Genomic DNA, 12,731 nt, shown 5'->3' with positions numbered 1-12,731 from the left:
TGAAAAGCAGATGACAAAGTGGCCGCATTTCATCGGCTCTGCACACTTTTAGGCCAATGAAACTGCATATGGAATCCGCTGATGGCCAAAAGCAATCGATTTTCATCTCACTTCGTTCGGTTTTTATTTTCATATTTTTTTTGTGGGGGTACCGAAAGTGATTTCCTGCCAGGCAGTGCCGCCAAAACTTCATCAAGCTGGCATCTCTTATCGCTGGAGAAGGGGTGTGTGGAATATCTTCCGGTTCCGCAGTTTTTGATGTCTTCCTCTGCGAAAGGCAAGCAGGGAAGGAAAACACCAGACGGCAGAGCCAGTAAGTGCCAAATAATAACCGCATGTTGGCAAAACAAATCGAACAAAGAGTTTCAAATGCAAAATACGGGCAAAAGAAATTCCTGTTGTACCCAGAATACTCGATGCAGCCAAAAACACTCAACTATGAATGCGATTTGCATGTAAATCCCAGCGGCTTTGGCACGTGCGCCAACAAACAAGACAATAAGTTTGCAAAAATAATCAATTTTTGGTGGGGGGAAGCCACAGGCCACATAAAACCCGTAGATTGTGCTTAATGGGCGCTTAAAGACGCGTGAAAAGGGTCACCTATGCTGCAGTTTTATGTGGCATACTTTCGGGGGGTCGGCCATAAAAAACACCCGATTCAAGTGCCAGTCGGCCATATTTTAATGGGTCTTTTCGGCCATTGTTGATCCAACTGCAGCACTCGTGAGCCCAGAAAGTCGGGGCGTGACAACAACAAAGGAAGCGGCCAACACACACGACAAGAAAGCCAAACAATCGCTGTCTAAACTCATTGTGTGCGCTTTGTGCCCCCTGAAAGGGGAAAGGATCACTTGGAGACACTCGTACAAAAACGGCGGACGGGGGTTCCCCCGATATTCCCCATTTCCCCGTCGTGTGTCAATGCAAATGTCTATGAGTGAAAAAATTCACATTGATGCCGCTTTGTCGCATTGTCTGCTCAATGCTCAATGCTCGAATGCCTGGCTGTTTGTGGGCGGAAATATTGTTTGCTGGTAAACGCTGACAAACACCAGCAGATGTAAGTTGATTGTGAGCAGCCAAACACTTCACTTCACTCTGTCGGCTGATACGGCTTTGCTTTATTATTGCCAGTCGAGTGATTGACTAAGCAGCTGCGGAGGATGAGCAGGCAGGATGTGTGGAGGTGGTGGAACATGGGTTCGATGGTGGCTAAATGCGAGCTATGTAATTACCACGGTTCCTCTCACTTAGGGAGGCAGGGAGACAGGCGGGTCAGGTGCTGTCTGGAGCATTAATCCTTGTAAAGTCACACTGAAATTTAATGAAGCTGTTTTTACAAAATATACAAATATTCATAAAATCCTTTATTGTGATGCGTAAAAGTATGCACTACTTTTTCAGCAATTTAAAGAAGGAAGAAAGTTACATTAAACAAATTTGGTTTTGCTCTTTAAGTGACTTAATTGAAGATTATTAAATATAGTAGGGAATTAGTTGTTGTAAAGCCTTTATAGTTTAAGTAAAAATCCAAGTTATGTCCAAAGTTCTCCATTTTTTGGGGAGCACTGCCCCAGGTTGGTCGAGCACATTGCCGAACAGCACTCTGCGTGATCCGTACACTACGATTTAAAATAAGAACTAAGTTAACCAGTCAGATATCTAATTAATTGAAAGCCTACACTGTCCCCATTGTGATGACAAATTGCAGCCACCGACACCAGGATACACAAGAAAAATACAAGACGGACGACAAACATTTGTGCGCTTCAAAAGACAAAATTCACCAGGAGTTATAGGCTTTTATATTGGGACTAGTATACAACAGGTGTGCCGGTTAATACGACAAAGGTTATTATATCTAGCCAAGAATATGAATAAACAGATGATAACAAAACTTACCTACTCATTTCCATTACTTTTGTTCTCGACACCATTAAGGGGGCTTATACATAAACTTTTGGGAGTTATTGTTTTATAATAACTAAAAGAACAAGTTCAAGAATCAATGAAGAAGCAGATTATAATAGTTTTAAATCCTAGGTATTAAACCCTTAGGCTTAGTAACATAAGTTATTAATTAAAATTTTAACAAATTAAAATTATGCCCAATGGTAACAAAAATAAAAGAAAGTTATATTTTCTAAAGTAAAAATAGCTACTTTACTTTTTTGAATATTTGCATATTCTATTTACAACCTTTATTTATTTTAAAAACGTTTTCAATAGTTCAGGATGGATTTTGTTATCCTAATTGAACGGGCAAATTGCAGTTTGTACAAGTTGTACAGCGAGATAGGTACGTCAAGCACATTCCTGAGCAGCAATCCGTATGCGTCTGACACTAGAATTTACATGATTTTTAATATAAACTTCTCTTTTATTCAAAACATACAGTTTCTCCATTTTCTTGACATTTTGCAGCCACAAAGCCCAGAATACCCAACAAAAGTCCCAGCCGAGCGATCAGCATTTTCACGCTGCCGAAGTTGAAGTTTAACTGGAGAGTTTCGCCTCTATATGGAAACTCATACATAAAACAGATTTTATTTTCAACGAGTGGATGAATAAACAAATGAAAAACTCATTAAGTACTGATCACGCTCTTATTATTAACAAATGGCATATTTTATTCATTTTTAACTAAACATTATTAAGGGTTAAAGTTGGTCAAATTGATGAGGAATTTATCTCAGCGTTAGCGACATTCTGCGGGCACTTGCATACACCTTCGTGAGCAGCAATCCGTGTGCATTCGACACTGCCGTTTTAATAAACATTAAAATATTAAATTGAGTTTCCTTATATATAGAGGGAACTTACATATCCCCCACTTGGCTGACAATACGGAGCAGCGCTCGTTGTCGTAGTGACAGTACTGGTATAATTTTGTATGTCCTGAAGTGCAATCACAACGCCCATTATACAGAAAAAAATGATTAATCTGTTGATTATCATCTTTTCACTGGAAATGCTAAGATACAACTGACGCTTATGGATTTTAGGCAACGACTATTGTGCGACGGGAACTTTAGTTAATATTGTCACGGTTTATTATTTACTATATTGGGGGACGAGTGTATAAATAAACAGAGAGAGAGGTCATTAAATATCTGCTCTGTTCTCTTGTTTTTTAAGAATTATTTAAGATATACGATTGCATATGTTTTGTTGAATACTTTTAGGGATGAAGAGTTCAAATAAAAAAGAAGGTGGTGGATAAATACAGATGAGAGTACTTTTGTTAGCGCACTTTAAAACTTCCTAAAAAGTAAATACAAATTTTTTTTAAATAACATTTTTATTTAAGTGAGCTATTGACATATTAAATTACATTGTAATTTTATTACTTTTCGGAACTAAATAATGCAGCGATAAAGTCTCTTTAAGCATTTTAGACTGCAACAGTGCTCTGCCAAAGAGCACTTATGCCTGAACTGCACACATTTATCGGCCCATCGAAGTCGTTGAATCTGGTGAAAATAATACTCAATTAGCCAAAAAATGTTACAAATCAAACCCTTTTCTTGCAATTACTTGGGTTAGATTTTTTGACAAAGGCAGCACGTCGGTGGAATTTCTGACAAGAAAGGGTCGAAATTCATCCATGCCATAGGGAATGTGCCGAGGCTCGATCTGAAGAGTGGGTGAAGCGAAGGCCATTCCCAGAAATATCCAAATAGGAAAAATGATGTTTGCACTAAGCTTCATTTTCAATTTGTGAATGATGGATTCCATGAGCAGAACTCTTATATGCCGCTCTTTGCCGAAGTGGAAAACAGATTACTTTTATCAACAATATTATTACAGTTTGTTTGTGCAAAAACAGTTTCAGTTTTAATAACAATATTCCTAGGTGGCAAAGAGCCGATGGCTGAAGTCAACAACTGGCGGACTCTGCCAAACACTCTGGACTGTGTCGGCGGCCACCATGTTCCTATAGTCGGCTACTCCCCGGAGAAGGCTAAGGAACATAGTGGTGAACATGGTGACCTCGTCCTGGTTGAGGGGATTCAGTTGCTGCTGCATTGGTGGCTTGGAAATCAGAGGTAACTTCACGTCCTTTGGGAAGGCGTCTTTGTCAACGGGAAGAGCTTGAATTTGGGACTAAGAAAATTAAAAATAGTTGTGTAAAATATATCTTTTCATTTGTTTTTTGTCTTCTTCATAATTTAAGCATTGTAATCTTTTATTTTCCTTACAGCCAGCACTAGAACTACCAACAAAATGGCCAGCATTTTGACTTCAAATCAGTTTCTAACAAAGAGTGAACTAAATATCAAAGTCAGTCAGAGCATGGCTTTTAAACTCCGCCATTATTGGTTCGCTGACCCTGTGGCAATAAGTAATTAAAACTGCTCTTGTTGGACAGGCTCCTCTGTTTGCCCAAGTCAAGAAGTCGGGTTACATTTGTGTCAAGACGTTCGAGATAATTGCTAAATGCCCTGTCAATATTTAGTGTCAACGCATCAAAAACGATACCAGACATAGGTATATAAAGAGATATGTGTTTCAAGTCGATATAATCTGTTATTGAGTTCAGTAGGTTAAGGTCATTTTAAGTGTCTTCCATTCTCAGAGCTGTAAGCTTTGATAAAAAGTATTTCTAAAACAATAATTAAATTCTTTAAATTAATCACGGGAGAGAACCGCATTTACGTCACAGTACTTAACATCAACTGGAAAAGAGCTCTATTAAGTTTTGCTGAAATCCCAGCTTTTATACTTTCGATAATGTAAAGAAGTAAATGAAATTATCAGTTCATTTAAATGCTGGGTATTTTTTCCCTCACCACATACTTAACCACATATTCAACCGTTGCGTTATCATTTAAATAGCTTACAGCGACTGTGTAGGTATTTTCCCAACTTTTAAAATATTTATATTCATTTATCAGGCATTGTTTAAAAATATTTTTCAATGTATAGCCTTCATTTATTTAAGAGAGGGTTAAGATAATTAAATACAAAAATGTAATTTTTTGAATATCATAACTAACGGAATATTACACAACATTATCTTATATGTATTAAATTGGGGCTGCACCCTTTCCGAATATGGATTTTGGTAATTATCTGGCTGTCATCTTTCCGTATGCTTGAATATTTTTCAGGTGACACACCTATGCATATAAGTGTGGCATCGCAAGTTGCAGCATTCTTCAGCCCGGGAGCACTGAAAAATAAGTACAAGTCGAGAGGGAAAGTTGGTGATTAGATAAATAAATTGACTTACAGGTTCACCAGTTTGCCCGCATTCTGCCGCTGCTTTTGTCTTTGGCCCGACGAAAAAAACGTCTTTCGATGGCTCTGACTCACCAGGAAGACCATAAATTTTCACCTCATCTTTGGGTTGTTTGACAGGCGTCTCATCGAAAATATTTATCTTAGTATATTTAATTGGATCAAAGGCGTCAACCCTAGGAGCACAAACTAAATTGTAGGTCTTGCAGGTTCTGGAACAGCAGTCCGTGTGCATCTGGCACTGTTGGTTAAATTTTGTTATAATTATTATTTATATAAAGTTGTTTTTATTAGAAACTCACATATCCTCCATTTGGTTGACAATTTTGCTGATATGCAGACACATAACCCAGGACACACAATATAAGGGACAGATGGGTGAACGTGGGAATCATCGACATCTTTTCGCTGGCGAAGTTAAGCTCCAACTGACGCATTCGGCTTTTGGATCGGGACTTATAAACGATCTCGATTTTGCGAACGAAGCGAAGAGACAGCGTAAACAGTGACTAATAGATCGGCGTATTCTGACTACCAGATACCGTCTAATTAGCTCTATTCATTCCAATTCCTATTTACCGGCTATGAGTCTAAAATAATCAGTGTAGGAAAATATGCGTAAGCACGAAGGTAAAAATATAAATCATTTTTATCAATCATCATTAATGAGAGAGGTGCTGAGTGTTCCGAAAACTGTGCCATTAGGGGTATTGTTGGTTGCAAGATCTCAGCATGATTTTAAAGATTTCAAAGGTTGTTTAAATCAATCATTTTTAAGATTATTAGATAGGTAGCTCTGGGTTTTTATAATTTTTAGGATATAATACGACGTTAAGGAAATCTAATAATTACGATATAACTATATCTTTACTTTTAGTCTTTTAAAAATACTCAACAGTTTTAATGGACAAAGAAAATATAAAATTCAGAATCTAAATTATAGATACAAGGTAGATAATTCCTCATCCCATCTAATATTTACTTTATAACTATATCTTTACTTTTAGTCTAATAAAAAAGACTCAACAGTTTTAATTGGCAAAGAAAATATTAAATTCTAATTCTAATTTTCACATATAATGTAGATATTACCTGATCCCATCTTAAGGCCCCTAGTAGCTAGGAAAACCGGTAGAAGACTACTTGTAATTAACACAATAATAACAATAAATTTAATTAGATAAAGAGGATCCACATAAAAAAACAGGTTATTGATCAAGCACTCATTACACTTAGGGGTTGCTCGTGTTTGTCTTTCCAATGACGACTACTTGTAATTAACACAATAATAACAATAAATTTAATTAGATAAAGAGGATCCACATAAAAAAACAGGTTATTGATCAAGCACTCATTACACTTAGGGGTTGCTCGTGTTTGTCTTTCCAATGACGACACTTCGAAAGAAGTGCGGGTATACCCCTAGGGTTATCGACAACCACCTGACAAAAAAAGAGTGAGTTTGGGTGGAAAGCCCGCATCGGGGTGTGTGTTGTTAGTGTGCCAAGGACCGCACCGTGACCTGCTCAATGCCGCTCCCTCGAGTGCTCGACGACTCACTCCAGCGGATCGAGTTGTTTGCACCTCTGGCGAGAACCTGTGTGCGAAGTGTTCTCTTATACGAGTGCCCATCGATCAGCCGTCCGGCTTATCTTATCGGGACCGCTGGGGCTTTAGCTATAACCACCGGGGTGCTCGGCGCCGCCGCTCAGTCGAGTTGCGGTTGCCAGGGCGCGAACAGATACAGTTGATTGGATCCGGTCCGCGTTTTTCGTATCACCATGATCACGCCGCCGTCTGGAGTGGCTGCGGCTTCGGGTGCTTTGCTGGTGACCCTGGCCCTGGTGGTCAGCGGATCCCTGGCGGCGCATCCCCAGCGGGAGCGCTCCCTGCGCCTGCCCAACGACACCTATCCGACGTTCTACCAACTGCACATATCCAGCGATATTCACAAGGGCGTGCTGCTCTTCAGCGGAAATGCCACCATTGACGTAGCCATTCGGCGCTCCACGAACGAGATAGTGATGCACGCCAAGAACCTGTCCGATATTCAGATTACTGTCCACCGCCTGACGGCCGGGGGCTCCCAGATCGTGGACGACCTGACGCACACGCTCCATCAAGCGGGGGCTTACCTCATCATCCATCCGAGGGAGGACGAGAATCACCTGGTCTTCGAGGAGGGCCAGCAATACCGCCTGGAGATCCTCTACACCGCCACCATGACACTGCGTCCCGCGGGTCTTTACTACATGGATTATAAGGATGAGAAGACCAACCGCACCTCGTGAGTAGTTTATCTTTCGTGGCAACAGTAGGCCATAAGTGTAAAAACCCGAAAACCTGCAGCTATTTGTAGAGATAGTTTAAATTTAGAAAGATCCATTGGATGAGCTTTACAATCCCTTTTTTAAGCGGGCTATCTTTCAGTTTTATGGCAACCCGGCTACTTCTTATCATAAAGCCAGATAACCTGCAGGGAAAGCTGGATATCACATTTTTAATTGGACTTGAGGAATACCTTCGTCGGGCACGCGCTCATCCAGATTATAAGCAAGCTCCTCTTACATAACCCGGAGATAGATTCGGTGTGCACTTTGTTTTGGTTGCGCTCTCACTTTTACTTTGTTGATATTTCCATTTGTTTGGCATTGCCTTTTAATTACTTGGCTGGCGTAGACAGCTCTCGCGGACTTTATCGCTATCTGCCTTATAAAGTATATAGAAAGAGTCACACATATGGCAAATGCCCGGCGCATATGGCGGGATGGGTTGATCCCGGCGCGTCACCAGGGTGACGATGTAAACATTGAGACTGCTCAATGGGGGGATTCTTTATAAAGGGGAATGACTGTGTCGGCAATTAGGGGTCGCGCCTTATCAGTTCCCGGTAGATAGTGGCACTGTAGTATTTGTACTACGCTTAGCGCCCCGATTTGTTTTGATTTCGATTGGGCAACATATTCGCATGACCCATGCTCTTCGGTTGGGAATAACGAGATGCGATTGTTCCGTGGAAGTGAGAGCAGGTTCTCCGAGTGATTGATCATTCCGGCAGCCGCAGGCTGTGACTGGTTTTTTGTTTAGCGTTCGTTGATCTGAAAATGGGACTGGTATTTTTTGGAGTGAAATGATTTTGTTTAATTAAAATTCATAGCCAGGCGGCAATTACACTGTTTAACAAGTTGTAATCTCTGAGGGGAATTAAAGTGGTGTTCAAAAATAGTTCATAATCAGCATTACCCATTGACCCAACTATCTTAATCTTACAGATACATAGCCGCCACGCAGTCGGAGCCCACATATGCACGCCTCATCTTTCCCTGCTACGATGAGCCGGGATTCAAGTCAAACTTCAGCATAACCATAACTCATGGCAGCAGCCACTCGGCCATATCGAACATGCCAGTGAAGGAAGTACTCTCGCATGGGTAAGGAAAAAAAGGAGTGCATTAAAGAAGCTTTACCTAAAGTAAAATTGATTACAGCGAGTTGAAGACCACCTTCTTTCAAACCACCCCACCTGTTTCCACCTACCTGGTGGCCTTTGTCATCTCCGACTTCGAGAGCATATCCGAGACCTATCGAGGGGTCACCCAGAGTATCTACACTCCGTCAACGATCAAGGAAAAGGGTCAAAGGGCCATGAAGAACGCGGTGAGAACGGTGGCGGCAATCGAGGATTATTTTGGGGTCTCCTATCCCCTGCCAAAGTTAGACCACGTGGCGCTGAAGAAGAACTACGGAGCCGCCATGGAGAACTGGGGCCTGATCACCTACAAGGACCACAATTTGCTGCACCTCGGATCGCCGGAGGGACGCTTTGCGCTGTGGGACAAGGTGACCCAGAACCACGAGATCGCCCATCAGTGGTTCGGCAACTTGGTGTCGCCGGAGTGGTGGACCTACACGTGGATGAACGAGGGCTTTGCTACCTATTTTAGCTATGTGATCACTGATATGGTGGGTTGTTATTGTTACACCCCAAATAAAATATTCTTATATATCTATCCTATAGCTCTACCCCGATGGCAAAGTAATGGATGCCTTTATAACTCTGGAGGCGGACAGTGCCTACAGCTACAACAGCTTCTTTGATGTTCGCCCGATGTCCCTTTACGTGGAAGGTGACAAGGATATCATGGCGGTGTTCGATATCATCTCCTATAAGCGTGCTGCCTGCGTGATAAAGATGTTCCACAACGCCCTCCGTCAGAAGGTCTTCGTACGGGGCATCAGCCACTTTCTGGAGAAATAGTAAGTTATAGAGACTAGCCCAGCGAACTGGTCAATTGGAATTCATGGGTCAAGGTGCTCTGCTCTTTCGCCCAGTCATTATAGCGTGGCCAACGAGCTGAACCTCTTCGATGCCCTGCAAGCGGAGGTTCTGGAAGACGAGTACTTGTCCCAGCAGCCTTGGGCTTCTAGGATAAGGGATATCATGCTCTCCTGGACGCACAGCGAGTGGCTGCCCATTGTGAAGGTCAGCCGGAATTACGAGAACAACTCCATCACTTTCGCCCAGCGATCGGTTCACTCGAAGGACGAGCTCTGGTGGATACCTCTGAACTTCGCCACCTCACAGTCGCCCTCCTTCGAGGACACCCAAGCGGATATATTCATGCCGCCCCAGCCGCAGTATTCCATAGGTTTGGAGTACCTGGATATCCAGCTCAGCGGCAAGGATTGGATTATAGTCAACAAACAGGCGACGGGATTCTATCTCGTCCACTACGACACGGATAACCTAATGGCCATCGCCAGGCAGCTGCAGACCAACCACTCGGTCATCCATCGGCTGAATCGAGCCAGTCTCTTCCGGGATCTTAAGCCCCTGATCGAGCATAACGAAATCGAGCAGGTGGAATTGGTGTTCGAAATGCTCAAGTACCTGGAGTTCGAGGATGACTCACTGATCTGGAACGAAGTGGGCGACTCCATTGAGTGCTTGAGGGCAAACTTATTTGGAACCTCGTCACAGAACCTTTTCAACGAGTTCGTCCGCCGCCTGGTCAGCCCCATCTTCAGGCGCACTTTCGTGGAACAGAGCTTCAATATAACTCTGGATGCGAGCTTGGGGATCCTACAAATGGCCTGCTCAGCGGATCTCCCGGAATGCCTGGAGTACACACGAGGCGTGGCCAAGGACTATATCATCAATAAAAACAATTTCTCAACGGACTTGGAGTTCTTTGCCACGGCCGACACTCTTTTGTGTATGGGAGCACGGTACCTGAGCGACCGGGACTTTCACAGTGTGATCGATTTGCTCCAGGAGGCGAATCGCGAATCGGTGTACTACGAGGACCTGGTATATGGACTCCGCTGCACTCAGAGTCATCGCCACCTGTTGTACTATCTGGAAGTCATCCTGGGCGAGAACTCCACGCACGTGATCTTTAACGAGCCCGATAACTTGATGTACCTACTTTACATCTACAAGAACAATTTGGCCTCTCGACCAGTTATCTGGCAGTACGTCGAGCGCAACTACAGGGTGTTCTGCCGCTCGCCCAACTTTTTGGAACACTTCAAACAGCTCGCTGGATTCGTACCCAGACATCAGAGGACGCAAGTGAGTGAAACATATTATAACTACTTTATTGAATGCTCTAGGGAAACATTAGTATTCTGATTAATATATAAGTTAAATAACTTTTTTGTGAGCTTTTATTATTTTATTTATTTGAAAAAAAAAAACAGATATTTTTCTTTGGCCTTTCATGGTGTAACTTGGTCAAAAATGGATTGAAACCTTAAAGATGCACTGTTTTAGACAGCGAACAAGCTACATAATTAATGGCATTCATTTTTTGACTGAATCTAAAAAGTAAAAATTGTATATTATATATAATAATATTTTTACTTTTTTTCAAGGGTTGGCATCGTCTTATTTTGCGAAAATTGGTCAGAAATAAAATTTTTTAGGTGTGAAAGCCAATTGATTAGAATTTGTATTACGAGTCCAACAAGGTATGACATTCTATTTTTGGACCATTACTTTTCTTTTTTCATGCAAGATACTGGTATGTTGGGTGAAAAAGTGACCCTTCTTTATTTGCGAAAAACAGATATTTTTCTTTGAATTTTTATGGTTTACCTTGGTCAAAAATGGACTTAAGCCTAAAAGATGCACTGATTTAGACAGCTTATAAGCTACATTAATATTGATAGTAATTTTTTGGCTTATTCTAAAAACGAAAAATTTTAGCAAATTTTTTCAAAGCACCGTTTTTATTTTTAGCGAAAATTGATCGAAAAAAAAACATTTTTAGGTGTGAATGTCAATTGATTGAAAATTTTCTCACAATTCTCACAAGGTATGACTTTCCTTTTTTGGTCTATTACTTTTCATTTGTCGTCCAAAATACTGATTTTTTTGTGGGAAAAAGTAACTCTACCTATTTGGGCGACAAACCGATATTTTTCTTTGACCTTTTTTGGTGTATCTTGGTCAATAATAGACCGAAACCTAAAAATACTGTATTGGATAACAAGCTGTAGTCTGTCTGTCAGGATGATTGATTGATTGATCCTCTGTTCTAAATAATTATTTTTTAGGTTTGGCAGGGATACAAAAAATATTTATTAAATAGGGGATAGATCTCTTCTTTTTTAATTATTACAGAAATCCCCTTAATTCTCCTATTAATATTTCATTTTCTTACAGTTCGTAAGGCTACGCCAAAACATCGCGGACTACATGAAGTTGGAGGGTCTTCATCCGGACCAAAAGCTGATCGAGTCCGATTCGCCGCTGGTGGGCAAAAAGGTGAAGATGAGCGAGAACTTCCAGGACAAGTTCGGGCAGCAGATCCACAACTGGCTGCTGGGCGAGATTCCTCAGTCGACCAGCAGAAGTGATGCCCTCCTGGCCGCATCCCTCAGTGCGTCGAACGGATCCAGTCGGAACGAGGGCATCCTGAAGGAGGCAACTAGGGTGTTGCGCAGTGCGTTACGAATAGTTGATATGTATAGGTGATCACTCTTGTTTCCACTAGGGACTACATAAGTACAAGCTTATTTACAAATAAATTAATTTCTATACAACAACACACTCGAGTCGAATCAATTAACCGTGAAGAGCTTTTCCCCACATTTCGAATAACCGATAAGTGAAATCAATTTGAGTGTTCTATGGTTAACCGATAACCGATCTATAAACGTTAAGTCATTGGCCGTAAATGGTCAGCTGATCTATAGCCTATTTTTATACGCCAAACTTTAATAAAGAGTATTTTACCATTTTTAAAGGGGGCATAAAATATCTTTGGTTGTCATTTATGGCTGATAAATCGGTTTATGGAAAATTGCATTGCATTAAATAAAAAATGCAAGAAATACAAGGTAAAAAAATAAAATAAATATATCAGGTAAAGGGAGCTTAAATTAATGATTTTAATCGTATTACATTATAACCTGTAATAAAAATACGATCTTAAAGTACTGACGTATTTAGCATTTTTAGCCTAAGCTATTGAATG

General features: G+C 41.1%; 4 protein-coding genes and 2 long non-coding RNA genes across 6 annotated transcripts; 2 read left to right on the top strand and 4 right to left on the bottom strand.

The window, feature by feature from the left end:
* Positions 1 to 2,137: 2,137 nt before the first annotated feature.
* Positions 2,138 to 2,551, bottom strand: LOC127011540 (uncharacterized). Its single transcript, XR_007764565.1, has 2 exons — positions 2,399 to 2,551; positions 2,138 to 2,347 (listed from the first exon to the last, which is right to left on the bottom strand). It is a non-coding gene; the product is annotated as an uncharacterized LOC127011540 (long non-coding RNA).
* A 44-nt stretch (positions 2,552 to 2,595) lies between these two features.
* LOC108031313 (uncharacterized) lies at positions 2,596 to 3,002 on the bottom strand. The gene is made up of 2 exons (XM_017104558.2): positions 2,827 to 3,002; positions 2,596 to 2,764 (listed from the first exon to the last, which is right to left on the bottom strand). The coding sequence occupies exons 1-2, from the start codon at positions 2,959 to 2,961 to the stop codon at positions 2,702 to 2,704; spliced, it is 198 nt and encodes a 65-aa protein (XP_016960047.1). The 5' UTR covers positions 2,962 to 3,002; the 3' UTR covers positions 2,596 to 2,701.
* A 283-nt stretch (positions 3,003 to 3,285) lies between these two features.
* LOC108031022 (uncharacterized) lies at positions 3,286 to 3,741 on the bottom strand. Its single transcript, XM_017104221.3, has 2 exons — positions 3,541 to 3,741; positions 3,286 to 3,476 (listed from the first exon to the last, which is right to left on the bottom strand). The coding sequence occupies exons 1-2, from the start codon at positions 3,739 to 3,741 to the stop codon at positions 3,363 to 3,365; spliced, it is 315 nt and encodes a 104-aa protein (XP_016959710.2). The 3' UTR covers positions 3,286 to 3,362.
* Positions 3,742 to 3,905: 164 nt separating this feature from the next.
* On the top strand, positions 3,906 to 5,075 carry LOC127011551 (uncharacterized). The gene is made up of 2 exons (XR_007764580.1): positions 3,906 to 4,052; positions 4,208 to 5,075. It is a non-coding gene; the product is annotated as an uncharacterized LOC127011551 (long non-coding RNA).
* Positions 4,916 to 5,711, bottom strand: LOC122819018 (uncharacterized). Its single transcript, XM_044094948.2, has 3 exons — positions 5,550 to 5,711; positions 5,240 to 5,488; positions 4,916 to 5,179 (listed from the first exon to the last, which is right to left on the bottom strand). Exons 1-3 carry the CDS (start codon positions 5,682 to 5,684, stop codon positions 5,114 to 5,116), a joined length of 450 nt encoding a protein of 149 aa, XP_043950883.1. The 5' UTR covers positions 5,685 to 5,711; the 3' UTR covers positions 4,916 to 5,113.
* Positions 5,712 to 6,979: 1,268 nt separating this feature from the next.
* On the top strand, positions 6,980 to 12,300 carry LOC108031952 (endoplasmic reticulum aminopeptidase 1). Its single transcript, XM_017105738.3, has 6 exons — positions 6,980 to 7,534; positions 8,520 to 8,678; positions 8,736 to 9,210; positions 9,266 to 9,504; positions 9,580 to 10,822; positions 11,918 to 12,300. The coding sequence occupies exons 1-6, from the start codon at positions 7,029 to 7,031 to the stop codon at positions 12,227 to 12,229; spliced, it is 2,934 nt and encodes a 977-aa protein (XP_016961227.1). The 5' UTR covers positions 6,980 to 7,028; the 3' UTR covers positions 12,230 to 12,300.
* Positions 12,301 to 12,731: the final 431 nt, after the last annotated feature.

The sequence above is a fragment of the Drosophila biarmipes genome, chromosome 3R (assembly GCF_025231255.1).
Source record: "Drosophila biarmipes strain raj3 chromosome 3R, RU_DBia_V1.1, whole genome shotgun sequence".
NCBI lineage: Eukaryota > Metazoa > Arthropoda > Insecta > Diptera > Drosophilidae > Drosophila > Drosophila biarmipes.
This window is presented reverse-complemented; position numbering and strand designations above follow the sequence as displayed.